At 39.0% G+C, this 17,645-nt stretch overlaps 1 protein-coding gene across 5 annotated transcripts in view; it reads left to right on the forward strand.

Annotated features, from left to right (window-relative positions):
* LOC118809528 (myosin-16) overlaps nt 1-17,645 on the forward strand; it is a 58,813-nt gene that overhangs the window by 16,101 nt on the left and 25,067 nt on the right. For all 5 annotated transcript variants that reach the window (XM_036572937.1, XM_036572938.1, XM_036572936.1 and 2 more), the window contains exons 3-7: nt 709-813; nt 4,051-4,137; nt 6,912-7,057; nt 9,075-9,165; nt 16,106-16,162. In XM_036572937.1, the coding sequence (XP_036428830.1) occupies nt 709-813; nt 4,051-4,137; nt 6,912-7,057; nt 9,075-9,165; nt 16,106-16,162 (486 nt within the window). The remainder of the gene's footprint in view (nt 1-708; nt 814-4,050; nt 4,138-6,911; nt 7,058-9,074; nt 9,166-16,105; nt 16,163-17,645) is intronic.

The following is a 17,645-nucleotide window of genomic DNA, read 5'->3' on the forward strand; positions in this document are numbered from 1 at the left end:
AGGGAAAGTCATAGAAAAATAAGTGAAAAACATAAAGTTGAAAAATATTTTAAAATGTACAGAAAATGGGCCTCCTAACCATACAAGATCCTGGTAGACCACCAAAACTGGCATAATTAGATAAACAGTATTTAAAGCTTTAGAGAGAGGAGAAAATCAAGCTCCACACTGTCTTCAGATCTGTAAAAATCCTCAGGTGTTTCTGTCCATCCTTCCACTGTGACAAGACAATTCAACACTATGGGTCTGAAAGGATGTGTAGCTGTCAAGAACACGCACAAAGAAATTGCTGGTGTTCTTAGACAACAACGGACTAACCACCCCATTGTCTAAAACTCATCACTACTGAAATGTGTTTGGGATTACTTGGATTATGATAAGCAGAAAAAGCAACTAATGTATAACTGTAAACTTTCCCTGCAGATTTACTTGAAAAACTGAAAGCAAGTCTTCTGAAAAGAATTAAATTTGTAATAAAGGCAATATGTGAACACACTAAATACCAATAAAGTACTTGGTTGTTTTGTCTGGAAATTAAATAAATGCAGGGTGGTCTCTGACTTTTGCACAGTACTGTATAGAGTTGTATGCAAAAGTTTGGGCATCCCTGATCAAATTATGTGTTTTGTTGATTTTCTAAGAGAAAATAAGTTAACGTAATGTGGTTGTTTGATCTGTATTACTATTATTCCTGCACATTCTCTCTAGTCCTCAGACTGTACTGTGAGAAAGCTCTCAGAGGAGCTCTCCCAGAGGGACGTGCTGGTGCAGAAGTTCCAGAAAGAGAAGGATCACTTGGTGGAGCTCAGCCAGGTGAGAGTAGATTCACTTCATGTGTATTAGAGTGTAATGAAACAGATGAACAGCTATAGTCACAACTTTATTCAACATACACTGTGCAGCCAAAAGTATGTGGGCACCTCTCCTCATGATAGTGTTCAGGTGTTTCAACCACAGCCATTGCTAACAGGTGTATAAAATCAAGCACAAAGCCATGCAATCTCCATAGACAAACTTTGGCAGTATAATGGGCCGTACTAAAAACCTCAGAGCTAAAGAGTGGCAGTGTCATAGGATGTCACCTTTGCCACAAGTCAGTTCATGAAACTTCTGCCCAGCTAGATCTGCCCCAGTCAACTGTAAGTGCTGTTATTGTAAAATGGAAACATCTAGGATCAACAACAGCTCAGTCAAAATGTGGTAGACTGTGCAAACTCACTGGAGCTGTGAGATGTGAAGTGTGTAAAAATCGCCTATCCTCTGTTGCCTCACTCACTTCAGCGCTCTGCTTCTAGGAGCCAAATTAGCACTATAACTGTGCATCGTGAGCTTCATGCAATGAGTTTCCATGGCCGAGCAGCTGCACACAAAAATCACTATGCGCAATGCCAAGTGTCAGCTAGGGTGGCGTAAAGCACGCTGTTCTGGACTCTGGAGCAGTGGAAATGTGTTCTCTAGAGTGATGAATCAAGCTTCACTATCTGGCAGTCTGATGGATGAATCTGGGTTTGGTGGATGCCAGGAGAACGCTAGCCACCTGAATGCATAGTGCCAATAGTTAAATTGAGGGTAATGTTAATGCTTCATGAAACAAAAAACATTTTAGATAATTATATGCTTCCAAATTTGTGGCAACAGTTTAAGGCAGGCCCTTTCCTGTTCCAGCACAACCTTGTGCACAAAATGAGGTCCATAAAGATGGGTTTGATGTGGAGGAACTCCAGTGGTCTGCAAAGAGCCTTGACCTCAACCCCTGTGAACACCTTTGGTATGAATTGAAATGTTGATTGTGAACCAGGCCTTCTTGTCCAACATCAGCGCCTGACCTCACAACTACTCTTTTGACTGAAAAGGGCACAAATTCCCATATTGGAGACACACTCTATCTTTTGGAAAGACTTCGAAGAGGAGTGAGAGATCCAGTTATAGGTGCAAAGAGAGGGCGAACACCATATTAATGCCCATGGCTTTGGAATGGGATGCTCAACAAGGTTATGTAGGTGTGATATGGCAATATGGCGTACTTGGATTGTTTAATTATTCAACATACTTAAATTGTACGTAGATATGTAGTAATATAGCATGATGTTAATGATATTATATATACTTACTTTGTTAACCCTCAGTAATCTAGTGTTATTAGTCATTTTTGTGCACTATGTAACTACCTAATTAATTACTTGCTTACATGACAAATGGCATTTACATTTACACTTCAGTGTTTCACTCTCATAACTACAAAACTTGAATAATTAATAACTGAATAACTGATGCCTGCGTTTTAAGGAGTTAATCTTTTTTAATCTCCATCTCCAGTTGCTTCGTAGCTTACCACACATTTTTACTTGCAAGAGATCAGTTCATAACTTCATGATATAGCATGATTGTCATACAGTTGAAAGTTTCATTCTTTTAGCCTGAGTAAGATAACTGCAGATAGCAGATTTAGAGCAGAGTGCAGTTTTATTGTCAGGCACAGAGCAGTAGTGTGCGCTCTGCTCTCTGACTTGAGGCAGAGAGACATGCAGCTCTGAGCTCTAGAATGATACTTCAGTGTCAAGGTCACTCCAGTGGGATGGTAAATATCCTAGCGGTTTACAGGCTGTTGTGTTGCGCAGACCAGGCCCATCTGGAAGACGAGTTGGAAGAGCAGCTTCGTTCTGTCTTCTAGAGAAGAACTGTATAGGGCCTAGCCTGCTGACTTCATTGTGTCTGTAACGCAGAAGAACCCAGAAATGGCCTCAGAATGCATTTTGTAATCAACTGCAACATTTTGGTGACCTGAAGCCTCAAGAGGTTGAGCGCTGAGAGAGCTAAATTTCATATTTTATACCAGTGGTCATCAGCCCACATCCTGGAGATGTAACTTCATGCAAAGTTTAATTCCAACCCTAATCGGCCCCACCTGCTCCCACTAATAAGTGTTTTTTCAGATGGCCTCATCCTCTGAGGTGGTTTATGGTTTATTGTGGAGCTAGAACTCCAGGAGGAGGGTTGCTGAGTACTCTTTATCCTACGCTTTTCTTGTATTTTATTTGTTTTCCTGTAGTCCACTTATAATGTTCGTGTGGGTTTATGTACTAAAAACAGTCTTTTTTTTATGGAACCATTTTCCAACCTCTTTTTGCCTCTTGGAATTAAACATGCTGGTTTTTTACTGTGCCTTTAAGGCTGATATGTGTAAATGACCTCTGTCCCGACTGGCTACTCTGTTTGTGCCTTGTTCAAAAGTCAGTCCAGATTGAAACACTCCTTTCACTTTCAGTGTGAATGGGTGGGGCTAAACTTCTGGGCTATTTTTGCAGCTTAGTTTGGACTGTTTGTACTGGCAAATGAACAGTTTATATACTACATCACACTCTTTTATTTAAAAAAGTGAGATTTTCCATAACATGGACTCTTAAATGATAATGGATTAAGCAAAGAATGAAGAGAAGTGGTACTGGACAGGGATGAATAATTAGAATAATCTGGTCTATTTTTCTGTCAGGCTCTTGAAACCCAAACCATTGGTCACAATACACTCTCAATAAAATCCTCTGTGATTCTTTTTGGTGTCCTATAAAGAACTGCAAGTGTATCGTACAGTAATGCATGCCAGATGTCGAACAGTAGCGGCTCCATTTGCCAGGTAATCTCTGCCTGAGTTTTAAGATCTGTGGTATTGCCCTTTTTTCTGCTCATCGAGCATGCCTGTAAAGCGATAGGCCCCTTACAGCAAGGGCAATGAGATGGATAATTGAGTCATATCTGATAGATATCAAAGTTTCTATTCCTCATTTAAAAAGGCCCTATCCAGAGAGCAATTTAGCTGGTGTGAGGTTATTTCTCTGGGTTTTGGTTGGGTCAGATGTTTCGAATAAGACTCGGAATTTGCATTGAAGGATTGTATCTGATTAAGCCATTATGCCGCAGACTTTTTCTGACAAACTCTGTGGTCAAAATAAATGAACACATCCCAGCTGTGGATCAAAGGAGTCTAGAGTCACAGCTGAGGATTTAGGGCTGTATCTGTTCTCCAGACTCACAAGCTGTGTTTTATCATTCCAGCAAGCCATTGAGGACTTACAGTGTGAGGAGGAGAAGGTGAACCTCCTGACCAAAGAGAAAGCCAAGCTGCAGGTGCACGTGGAGGAGGTGAATACTGCACTTTTATGAGACCTTAGCCAATATGATATGTTACCGTTATCATGATAAGTTATGTCACAGTATGTTTTTCTGAGTATATCATGGGTATTGTCAGTGGGCTGCAGAAAATGGGGCCTACATGCCAAAGTTGGCCCAGGAGGACCAGATGGTTACTTCCCCCTGTCCTCCTCAGTCTTCCACTCCTCCAACCAATAAGAGACAACATAATTTTTACGTTTTTCACATTTTTATGATGGTCCATACCAAACAAGAGAATTTTATATCAGAGCACACTGTACTCAGTGCTGGTCAGCGCTGTACTGTCTGCATAATCTGCCTGTTTAGCATTTGACTCTTGATAGACCCTTGTTGTTCTTGCAGCACGAGCTGTTGCTAATAACGCCGCTTGAACAAATAGCAAAGTACTTTATTTTATCACATGGACTGCAGAATATATTTTTGATAGGTCAGGCCAGACGTTGCTAAACTGATTGAGTGAAGTGACGCGTAATTAATCGATTATATAGAAGAGGAGAACAAGTAAGGGTTAATTTTGTTCCTGATTGTGGTGTTAACACTCAGAGTAACCTTCATGAGGACAGTGCTAATACATTATATCATAGCTGTCCAAAAAACCCAAAACATGAATCTCCATTGTTGTCGATTTTTATTTTTCCACATCGTTTGAACATGGCAGCTGTCCTTTACATGAACCAGTACACTCTTAAAAAAAATGGCGCTTCAAGGGTTTTTTAGTAAAGGAAATGTTTCTCTCTAGAACCATGAACACTCAAAGAACCCTTTGTATGATTAAAGGGTTCTTTGCATCATGAAAGGGTTCTTCAGGCTGATAGAGAATGTGCTGTAGATGGTTCTATATAGAACCTTTTTGAAAATGGTTCTATGTAGCACCCAAAACAGTTCTTCTATTTTTAAGATGTCAAGCTTGTAACAATAGAAGAACCCTTTGGGTGCTACATAGAATCATTTTTAAAAAGTATCTATATAGAACCATATATAGCACATTCATGCACATTTTCCATAACTCTGAAGAACCCTTTCATGATGCAAAGAACCCTTTAATCATCCAAAGGGTTCTCTGAGTCTTCATGGTTCTATAAAGAACCATTTCTTTACTAAAGAACCCTCGAAAAAAAGATCTGTCTCTTTTAAGAGTGTAGAAATATTCCAAAATCACTTGAAATGAAACCTCTTTACATCAATTTACATTGACAGTTAAGAATGTTTTTACCTTCTTCTGTAAAGTTACTATTTTAGAGATACTTTCTTTGGACAGCAAGGTTGTCAAAAATATATTTGAGGAATAGATCTTAATTTAATACTACGATATAGGGCTGGGCAATCTGACAGTATATTGTTATTGTGATACATGATGTCACAATGCAATGCAGTATGCTTTTCTGAACATGTCATGCATATCGTCAGTACTTGTAGATCATTGACCAACTTGATATTTCATTAAAAAGAGAATAAAAGATAAGTATTGTTTAATAGGATTTAGTGCAACCCAATATGCAAAATATGAAATAAAAATAATTTTTGTCACAGTTTTTGATTGTGTTTTGAAAAAGTAGCACTACTGGTTCTTTTTTCTCTATCCCAACTGATCAGATCTCTGAAAAACAAATATCGTGACATATTGTGTGTTGTGATAATTTCTTGAAGTATTGCAATGTTCTCTTTTTGCCATATCACCCACCTCTACCATGATAGGCTAGTAAAAGTTAGTTTAAATTGTTTAATGATAAAAAATAAGTTGTTTAATGAAGGCATACATGAAAGTAACGGAGTGCTTGTATCTCTACCGAATTTCTGACCTATCACGGTACACAAAGAACACCCACGTGTATTAGCTGGGGCACTTCAGCCACTGCAGCATGAAACCAACTGAACCAAATGAAGAAGATACAATGTCACAAAAGCACAAACTCTAATGTGAACAAATTAGGTGTGAAAACAGTCTTAGAAACCACCAATAGCTGATTGTACCAAATGCAAAAGCAATGCAGTGTACCTTTTTAAAGAATCTGGTTATGGTCCGCATACACTGACAACTGTAAAGTTAGTGAGTTGCTAGCTAGTTTTATTGCATTTTTGGCACAAACACTACACTTTGCCCCCCCAAGAAAGACATTTGTGCACGCTTGTTGTATAGCACTGAACAACTATATGTATCATAAAATTTAGACCATTTACAGAGAGACTATAAACAACAACAACATGCTTTTTGTATGTCAGTTCATTATGCCATCATCTAATTTTATTAAATTAATTCATCAATTTTTAGATTTTTCCTCCTGTTCTGTAGTCATAGCCACCTTTTTTCATAGCCTATTGGATTTTGTCTCTTCCCATTTTTTCACAAACCTCAGAAAAGCTCAGTGTCATTATACAGTCATGCATTGTAAAAATACATGGTGAAAGATCAAGTATTGTGATGTTGCATTCTTGCCGTATCGCCCATCCTTAGTTCAGCCACTGTACTTTTTAAACTGAACATGTGTGGCCCTTCTGTCCGCCTGCGTCGTCCAGTTGTTGGGATGCTTTAATGAGCGAATGAGTCACTGGCTTCTCACAGCAACATCTGAAATATCATGTCTTGCTGCTAATGATCGCAAACAATTGTGTCATTCTTCCCAGTCTCAGAGTCTGTATGTTGCGTTATTGAATTGTGAGTGCAGAGGGACCTAAATGTATGCAGGAGTTGCATAAAACTGCTCTGAGCTCTCTGTGTTGATGTGTGGCCTTGTGATGTGCCTCAGTTGGAGTACCAGCTGGAACAGGAGAGGAAGCAGCGCAGTGAGCTGGAGAGGAACAGGAGGAGGCTGGAGGGAGACAGCAAGAACACCATGGAGAACCTAACCGAGCTGGGCAAGATGAGGGCCAGCCTGGAGGAGCTCATCAAGAAGTGAGTCACTGAACAGCCTGTTTTTCACCTAGACTTTAACAACATGACATCAGAATGTGTACATTACAGAGAAAAAGCTTCGGAAGGAATTTTGTGTAGCACTTCATTTGGCTGGTCCACAATAGATACTTTATATATTGGCACTTTGCCATTAATTTTAATCAATCAAATATCTAGTAACATCAACTACAAAAGCTTATTATCCCACAAAAGCTTATTTTGTTGTCCATATCGAGTGGCCCTACACACTGCCCTTCCCTGAAAGGGGCATAGTGGCCTAAAACTAGCGTTTAACCCCCTGGTATCCCCGAATGCGCCCCTGCATCAAATTCAATATTTATGTAAATGTTCCTATATCTTTGCGATAATAGAGCACAGAAATATGGTTCAAACATTTCCTGATTCTGTAAAGTCGCCCTTATGGTTCCATCTTATCACAAGATCATATGTGGCTCACATCTGGAGTTATGAGGCTGTGAAAAGGGGTTGAGAAACACGTCATGTGCCTCTCACTGTGTGTAAATAGTGGATTTGTGTGTCCGTCTGCATATTAGTGAAACTGACCAATGGACACTCAGGACATCGCTAATGACTTACGCATCATGTTGTAAACATTTCATTCTTCATTCAGTCAACATCAGAGACATGTGAAGTGGCGTGCAAAGAGTTTACAGCCACTGAAATTGCTGCAACAGTTTTGGAAAAGAGCGACGAAGATAACGTAGCATTTTGATATGAGACATACAAAAATTTGTGTGATGCAAGTGCCTTTAAGTGCATTTAAGAAGATATGCAAAAATTAAGGAAATACCCTTAGACCCCAGAGGATTAATATGTTACTTATCATTGTATTCAGTATTCTGAAGTGGAGCATTGTGTCCCTCACCCTCATCAGTTTGACACACATCATAATTTTGTATCCTTTTTATGCGTTTGCCAGCCAGTGTTCTTACACCACAATACCTGACACAGATGCTAATGAACACAGATGTGATATTCATCTTACTAGCAGCAACGGGAGTTATTTAAAAAAAAAAACTGCCTCCACATATTATTTATCCAGCCCTATTAGTTTTTCACAAGTTCTGCCCACCTTCAAGATACATCATCAGAGGGGATGTTTCCTAGTCCTTCAACCAGAAAATCTCATGCTAGAAAGTACTGTAATACCACTTTGGGAGTTCAGTAAGCATGTTTGCAATGGATGTGGTCATGGTTACATTTAAAATAGTGGCCAGAGTGACGCTTTAACATCATCCCAAAACTTAAATCTAGCCTGGTTCTAACCTCAACCCTAACACTGCTGATAATCAGCTGAATTTTACCAGATAGTTTGTTAATAATTAGAGCCTTTATAGATCTATAACGTCTAAAGTGCTTTCTTATAATGGCCTTAAAGATCAGTGAAGTTTCCTAAAGTTTAGAGAAGATTTTTGTGTGTAAACAGATGGTGGATGTAGGTGTCCCAGTTCTATGGAAAAACAGATGTTTGGATGCCTTGTGGAGGCTATAACATGATATCTACTTGGAACGGTGTTATCTTAGCTTTGATGTGTTAAAGGCCTCCAGGCTCTCAGAGCTGTTCAGTCTTGTTAATGTGCACTTACCATAGCAGACCCACAGACTTGTTCAGTAACCAGAAGATAGCCCGAACAAATAAAACTCCCCTAAGCATGCCCTGGCTACAGTAAAACATGATACTCTGATATGGAGTTCTCTTTTTATGGATGATATAAATGTATATACAAGTAATATTTTTAACAGATATTGCAGAAGGTGATAGTTCAGAGAACTGTACATCTCCAGCATAACAGATGCTTGAGAAAATTTTTGTGCTTGAATAAATCTACTTGCATTGACGGGCAACATTTGACTGACATTTTAATAAGCATGGGGGTCCCTTTCTTAGACATGGTGTGCAAATCATATTCAGCACATCTGCTAAATTAGCCCTGTCATCTCTCTCTATCTCTCTCTCTCTCTCTCTCTCTCTGTCTTTATCTTTGTGTCCTGTCAGGAAAGATGTGGAGATTAGTGCCACCAGCAGCCGGCTGGAGGCTGAGGAAGCATTGAGTGCAGGGCTGCAGAAGAAGAATAAAGAGTTGCAGGTGAGGCCCATGGGGGGAGAGAGGGAGCATTCCTGTCTTTCAGCGCCGTTAGGGTCCTGAACCCTGATTTGTGAGTCTGCTCTGAGATGGCAAAAACATCCCTAAGAACATATGAACTGATAACGATCTCTCTGATGTAAAACACTAAATTGGAATGTAAGATTTGCTCTGTGTGGCTCCACCAGCCAATTTCTGGGTACAGACCTTGGAAAATAGACAGGTACAAGATGTGTTCCACAAGCAAAGTAGTAGATCATGCCTCAGGTATGTACAATGTGTTAAAGGCTACGTTAGATTAACCCCTGTCACTCATGCTGTGTGCCATGAAGGTGTGACGCACTCTTTTTTACGGATCTCATGCCTTAACTCTCTCCTTCCAGAATTATGTCAAGGAACATACAAGGCCCATGTGTTGTTTTCTTTTGGATTTTGACATGTTTTAGTGGGGCGTGAATAAATCTTCTAATAAATCTAGTTGGGCTTTGCTAGCAGGGGAACACCAGTCACTAGGATAGCTGCCAGTTCTAAAGATTTGAACATCAGTATAAATGCGTTAGATGCTATGATTAGCACCTTACCTTACTTGCTTACTTACAAATACTGGAGTGAGTAATGTGCTTTTTAAAGTACTGTGTATGGTAACTTATTAGGTACAGTATTTTAAAGGCATATAATATAGACTATGATGTTTCACTGTAGTACTGTATTTGCAGTCAGTTACACATTCACTGGCACCTTTCGTAAGATGGACATGAAAAGTATATACCTTTATAGGTGTGCAGTCCATTAAAGACTGATATGGCACATTCGGACAGGACTAAAATCACAAAGAATTGAAGGTAAAAGTTACGTTACCCATGTAAAACTAATCCCATCTAAATAGTGCTTAAGAAAACTAAAGCTCTCATTCAGAAAATGTATTTCCAGTCAAAATAAAGTTCCAGTAGCTTCTATCAAACTCCAGACAATTGTGTTTGTGGTTAGATGAAAGAAAAGTCATTTGTCTGATACACCTTTCAAATTATTTGTTGGTATAGAGGTGGCATCTAAATGTAGTTTTGAAGACATAGTGACCCCAAATCTCCAACTATGATCCATGGAGAAATTTTTGCATCTTTAACCATCCTCCTCAATGTGCGTGTAGATAAAATACACCTCCGTCCTCTTCCAGGGAGGTTCACTACAGCTCCGGTTGTTTTAAAAGTCTTAAATATTGCCATCAAAGTGGAAATGTGCTTTTTCCAGGAAATTGGCCTCATCGATGTCCACTTGAGTTCTTCAACACTCAGGTGGGTTATAAATGGGAACATGGTCCAATTAGATTTTGTTCATAAGAATTAAGGAGTGCCAATAATTGTGATATATGATTTTTTTTTTGGACTAAATTAAAGGTTAGATTTCTCTCATGTTTTCAGTGTAAGATTGAGCTAATTAACCAAAAAAGACATTTCTTTACTAGTCTTTACGAAGAGTGTCAATAATTATGGAGATGTCTGTATAACTAACTACAATGTTGAGACTGAGCTATTTTGTTCAAGACTATTTAGAATTTGAGGTCTTGTTTAACAGTTTTATCCATTGTTTTTTTAATGTATCTTCAGTCATTTCAGATTAGTTAAGATGACCTATACTCAATAGTCATTGATATGCACTAGATTTCCCATCCCTTCTGAATTTTTCAGCTGCCCTAAAGGATTGAACAGAATTGTCAAGGCAAAACACAGACTCTGAGAGAAACATGTGGGGGGAAATGTGTAGAAGGATGCAGTATAGTACCCCCAATCACTGAATTTCTCTTTAGACCCAGCTGCCTATCCTTTAAGGTTGTGTGGAGAACATAGAGGCTCTTTGTCTGTGTGAGTGGAGCTGTAACGGGATCCCAGTGTCAGCAAAGGTGGACGTGTTTTCACGTTTAGTCAGGGCATTATCTATATTACACAATGCCGGCTTTATGGACCACTCTCCATTAATCACAGATTAGGTGGACCTGGAAGGCACAAAAGCTAAGCTGGTTTGACAAGACCCCCACCGCCTTGTTATTTTAGTGGATCAACTGATCAGACTCGTTCAGGTGGAGCCTTTTTGTTTGAGCGTCAGTGAGATATATTCCTACCGGACTGTGAGCTGAACAAGTGTTTCTTGTAAAACATTTACTGACACCACCCCAAAGTCAAGCTGGCATTTGGCAATGTTATATTACAAATACCCTTTACAACATATTGCACATGTATTCAGTCACACTGAACTAAATAGCTCTTTGAATTTACGTGAGTTAAATGTGTCAGTCGGTTGCACATGAATAAAGCGCGTTACATCACAGTTGTTGTTCAGTTTTCTGCTTTTGGTGTTGTAACCCTTTTTATGTTCATGTGCAATTGACTGCCACATATATATTGAGAAAAGTAATAATAAGATAAGTAATGCAAACATGCTTTACATTGCGTAAAGCATCTTTGTATTACTTACAGGTAGCGCTGTCACCGCACAGCAAGAAGGGCCTGGGTTCGATTCCCGGCCGGGTAACCAGGGTCATTTCTGCGTGGAGTTTGTATGTTCTCCCCGTGTCTGCGTGGGTTTCCTCCGGGTACTCCGGTTTCCTCCCACAGTCCAAAAACATGCAGTCAGGCCAACTGGACATGCTAAATTGCCCCTAGGTGTGAGTGAGTGTGTGAATGTGTATGTCTGTCTGTCTGCCCTGCGATGGACCTGTCCAGGGTGTATCCTGCCTTCTGCCCAATGACAGCTGGGATAGGCTCCAGCACCCCACTGCGACCCAGAAGGATGAGCGGTTTAGATGATGGATGGATTACAATTATTAGTTATTTTTTTATGTGTCCGCATTTTGCCTTTATTACATCTTCCAATTTATTTTGGAAGACTTGTTTTCAGTTTTTTAAAGAAATCTGCAGGGATGTTTTTCCACACCTCCAAAGTTCAGTCTTAGACGTTGGTTGCATTTTCTGCTTCTCACAACCCAAGAAATCACAGTTGAGGTCTAGACTCTGGGGTGGTCAGTCCACTGTCCTTTCAGACTTATAGTGTTGTCTTCTCACAATGGAAGGATGGACAGAAATGCCTGTGGATTATTTCAGATCTAAAGCAAAAGTTGAGCTTGATTTTCTCCTCTCTCTCAAAGATGGAAGCTTTAAGTATTGCAGTTTTGGAAAACTGTTTTTCCACTTATTTTCCTTTGATGTTCCCCTTCCTTACACAAGTGGATTATCTTATATCTAATCTCTTCAGAAATATCTCCTGCATGGTGGTCTCTGATTTTTGCACAGTACTGTATAGCATTTTTTACTGTTGTTAAGTGCGAGCAAAACATTCATTTCTTACATTTAATCACACATTGTCTATAGCTGGAATTTCAACGTTCAGGGCATCGCAAGAGATTTGAAAGTCTTTGTCTAGGAAATGTTAATATATGTCCTATTTCTTCCCATTTTGGACTTTGCCTGATTGGGGGAATATCGTCTGTCATCAGGCAGTAAAAGTTACAGCTTGTGCGAGAGCCCTGATTCTGTCCACCACATGCAGGCACTTACTTGATGGTTTTGAGCACAAAGAAAGCAAAAGGAGAGTTTTCAGGGGCCATAAGGTACACTTAGGTCAAAGCAAATGAAGATTGATGGTGCTGCGTGAATGAAACATGTTTGATGCAGGCTCAGGACTGATTTGTCTCACTGCCAAATGTGTTTGTAATCTGATGGTTTTGCCCCCCCCCCCTTAGTTCTGTGTGGAGTTCTTAGTTTGCTACTGCCACCCTATTGAATATCATTTGGGCACATCGGGCAGTTCCACATATGCTCTTCATTTATAGCCCATGATGATGGTTACAAGCGCACTGAAACTGCTGAGATGTTAAAACCATAAGAATGTGTAATTATGCTGACCGAGACAAGAACATTCTAAACAACTGATTAATTATAGGCCTTTAATTCATTCCATGGCAGCATCATTTCCAACATAACAGTGAGCGCTGGCATGAAGTGGATTTGGATGAGTACCTGTGATCAGTCCTTTACAAATGTTATGCTTATTCAGTGGTGCTCAGCACGCTGCTTTGCTGAGGAGCACAAAAGGGGGTGTGGAGTTTCTTGCAGGCGAAGCGAGCCACTGCGTGTGAGCCTCTGAGTGTCAGTTTGACTCTGTCTGACTGCTGCTTGGCCATGGCTGTGCTCTCTGCTGAAGTCCTGCGCTGGCATGTGAGTTTCTGCCCTGCTTACCTTGATTTTCTAAAATGGTGTGAAATATTTATTATGTTAATAATGCGCTGAAGCTTAGTGTTGCAGCTTGAATTGCTGAAGTGTGTTTATGTGTGGAATTCCAGTCTTTTAAACCTATTCTGGTTGCAGCCCTTTGAGTTCCACTGCTGGAAGTGAGTGAGGCCTTTTGGAGTATAATTGCTTTGATGATTTGATTTTGGGTTTTGTGTTTATACATCATTCTAATGTGCGTAGGCATGCATGTGTGTGTGTGAATGCTACGGATTGACTTTTATCACACTTCTGAATTTGTCAGGATGCCTGTTATGGGACATCCTCCAGCTATATGGCTTGTCAGAGATATTTCCTGCACCCACACAACAAGATACTACAGGAGATAGGGGTGCCGCAAGACATGAAAGAGAAAGCTAATTCCTACCCATACCGCCATAAATTTTAATCATGGGGCTGCTTTTACTCAGGAAGTGTAACTTAAATACTGAAAGGGTTATTGTATTTATATATGTTTCCAGTATTTGTTATGCAACTGCTATCCTGACTGCTTAACCCTTTTCACTGTATACATAAAATGCAATTTCTGCCTGTATTGGAGGTTCTCCGGTTGAACTACTTGAAATTTTTTCTTCAATAACTTTGATGGAACATATGTATGTGTATGACTTACAAACCCAGAAGTAAATTTACATTATCATCTTTGTTGGTGAGCTAGCAAGTCAAAGTTTATAACAGTGTTTTTTTATTGTATTTAAATATGTTTATTGTGGCAGTTGTGCATGATTTTTGATATCAAGAAAGCCACAGTTGTGCTGTCGGGCCCAACGTTTTATTACACTTCTATAGCCTAAAAATATCTCAACCATTTTGCATTGGATTCCCTGTAGTTACTGAATAATAAGCCTTAGTACGTTATAAGAGGTTAAGGTATATAAGTTATTTTCCATTCTGCCAGCGGAATGGCCACTATGGCAGAAAGAGCCTACATTCAACCACGTGCTAGTTATAATGAAAGTTTTTACTTAGTTAAAACTATACCATGTATGTTTTTTTTTGTTAAAATTGAAAGAAGCAGCATTACTGAATCAGAAGAAAAAAACGTGCTAAAATATGGTGTCTGTGCACTGCTATGATTCACATTGAAAAGCTTGAAATAGTCATTTAAAAACAGTAAGAGGCGTTAGTTGCCGGAAGTATTTTGGATCACATCATCCACATCACATATACAGACTGAAAAAGAAGGTCAGATGTGTCATTTAGGTCTCAAGTGCAAAATCAACATTATACGGATGAAGATATGATAACAATAGTAGATACTTTACTTACATCCTCTGATGACATTTACCAAGTTTTGATTGAGTTCTCTTTGAATACTCTTTTAACACGGTAGCAATCATCAGAACAACTGGTGTTACGAAATATTTTTATGCACATTGTATGCAATTACGCGTTTCCACCAGAGGGGTCTCCATATCCCCAAATCTTACATAGTGCAGCTGTAAGCTTTAAGCTATACAATACTAAATCAAATCAGGTTGCACCATGCAACATAGCTTTTATATTATATTGACTTGCCCATAAACAGATGTACATTGCAGCTCAAATAGATCTGATGTGCAAATATGGAGATACACATACACAGAAAGTGCACATTTTTGCATTTAATGTTATATATAACTAGTTTTAACATACACACAGCTGATGCAGCCAGTTTCAGATGAATTATAACATAAAAGCTAAACTTTTAACAAAGATCAGCTCAATAAAATGGTGACGAATGATGCAAAATGCAATGTCTGCCATGTGGGTTTGGCTTTAAATGAATAGAACTGGGCCAGGAGCTTTAAGGACTTGACCTGTGTATTTACTTTGTGATATTTTCACAAGAACTTCATCTGGTTGCTCTGCTCTCTCTTCCTCTGTGGTTATACACTGTATGATTATGCTGCCATTCAGACTAGCGACCTTATCTTACAACTGGATACAATTACCATGGAAATGAGGCAGAAGGAAAGCTTTTCTTTTCCCTTAGAGTAAAAAGGAGAACTGAAAGTGGAATGGCAGGGATATTTTTAGTGATGATGAGACACAAACATAAAAATAAAAACAGAATTATCAGTTTTGTTTAAGGTGATATGTTTAAAGATGAATGGAATATCATATTATTTAAATTACCAGAGAATATTTAGTACAATTAATGAAAAAAATAGTTAATATGGTGACCTGTGAGGAGATACTGAGTTTGGGTCATGGTATAGATAATGACAGTGGGCAAACAAATTCCTACTCTAAATTGCTACCTGGGATAAAAGCCACCGGCATGCAGGACTAAAAGCAGGGCGAATTGTTCACCACAGCAGTTCTGCCTTTATATAGCAAACCATTCAAAACACTCTCAGAGACAATATGCTGCTGCGTTTGGCAAAGCTGATAAATGGTTTTTGTTTTAGAATAGGCCAAATGTTTGAATTGGAGACAGAAAATAGCTTCCTTACCAGACTTCTATTCTAAATTAGAGCAAGCTGAGGCATGTGCAGTATGCTGTAGTTTGAAATGACTAATATGCTCACACAAGTTTATTTGTAGTTACAAATTGGAACAGTAAATGCCAGACTGCATTAGCTTGTGGTAGTGATCAGTTGTCTTTCAGGTGCCATGATACTGAAAATACATTTTTATGATATCCTTAATGTTCATTTGCTTTTTTCTCCAATCTTTAGGTCCGCATTGAGGAACTGGAGGAAGAACTAGAAGCAGAGAGAGCCATGAGGGCAAAGGTACCTTTCTCTACTTTGTAACAACAATTCTACACCTATGCATTTACAGTAAAGGTCCAAGACCATCCTTTCATTTATTTAATTTCCAATCAAAACTGCCATTTTTAGTATCAGAAAAAAAGCAGGAAATGTGTATATACCAGAAAACTATACAAAAAGCCTCCAACAATAAGTATAATCCCAAATCTGTCAGTATTTCATTAGTCCACTCTTTACTTTTGTACACTTACTGCCGCTCTAACTCTTCCATCCTTTGAATCTTCAAACCAACAAGTTACATCTGTGTCCTCCCAACAAAAGCTTTTCCCAACACACATAACTTTAAGCCCCACTTCAAAGACACACTAACATTTACTCAAAGAACTACCCAAACACATCTCAGCTGCCTTGCAAATTTCTAAAATGACTGATCTAAAATGGATAAAGGAGATATTTCTGAGTAAATAAGATATATGCACTTGCTTCAAATCTAAAAAAAATCCACAGGTGTTTCTGTCCATCCTTCCACTGTGAGAAGACAACTCAACACTATGAGTCTGAAAGGATGTGTAGCTGTCAAGAAGCTGAGAAAAGAAATAAACATGCAATTCTGAAACTGGACTTGTGAGGTGTGGTGTAAGGTTTAATTGATGAGTCTAGATTTGTAATTGAAATTATATGGATTGTGAGAAGTAGAAAATAAAACCAACTCCTAAGACTGAACTTTACAGATATGGAAACAAATTTCTTTGAAAAACTGAAAAGAAGCTCCCTAAAAAGAAGGAAGCTGTAATAATTTGATTTGATTGTGTTTAGTTGTTGAGGCGTTTGTGTAAATTTCTGTTAAATATATATTTTCTGTTGTTTTCTTGATGCTGAAAAATAAATATTTTGTACCTGGCCATTTTAGCTGGAAATCAAATGAGTGAAAGGGTGGTCTTTGACTTTTGTACAGGGCTCCACATTTCACTTCTTATTCTCTCCTTCAGCTTTTTGCCCTTGCTTTTCATTTGGCGTGTAGTAGGGTTATTACATTTGCACACGATCATTACTGTGGGTCTTGTTGACTTTTTTCAAAGGCTGTAAAAACACAACCCAGCTCTCTTGGAACGTCACCTTCGACCTCACCTAGGAGTGATTGATTGCTTATGAGTACATTTTTGAGAGTACATGTGAGTCATTACAAAGTAATCATTTAATCATTTAGAGTGTTACATTTCTGGACTGCACCAAAACAGCTGTATAGGAATGAAAGCAGACAAAGCATGACAAGTAAGACAGAAGGATTTTAGAAGTATTTTCTGTAAAATCTAACACAAAATGAAAACTCTACGTCAGCTCTGATAAAAGAAGACCATTCCATATATGCTTGTCTGAGGTTCCTAATCCGTAGCAGATCTGAGAGCTATCGGGTGTCACCAGGGTGGCTATGGAGGACAGGTTGTGTGAGATGCTGTGTGGAAGAAGTCTGGCATGAGTTTGGGCTCTGCTCGCACTCAGAGGT

Source organism: Colossoma macropomum, unplaced genomic scaffold, assembly GCF_904425465.1.
Source record: "Colossoma macropomum unplaced genomic scaffold, Colossoma_macropomum, whole genome shotgun sequence".
NCBI lineage: Eukaryota > Metazoa > Chordata > Actinopteri > Characiformes > Serrasalmidae > Colossoma > Colossoma macropomum.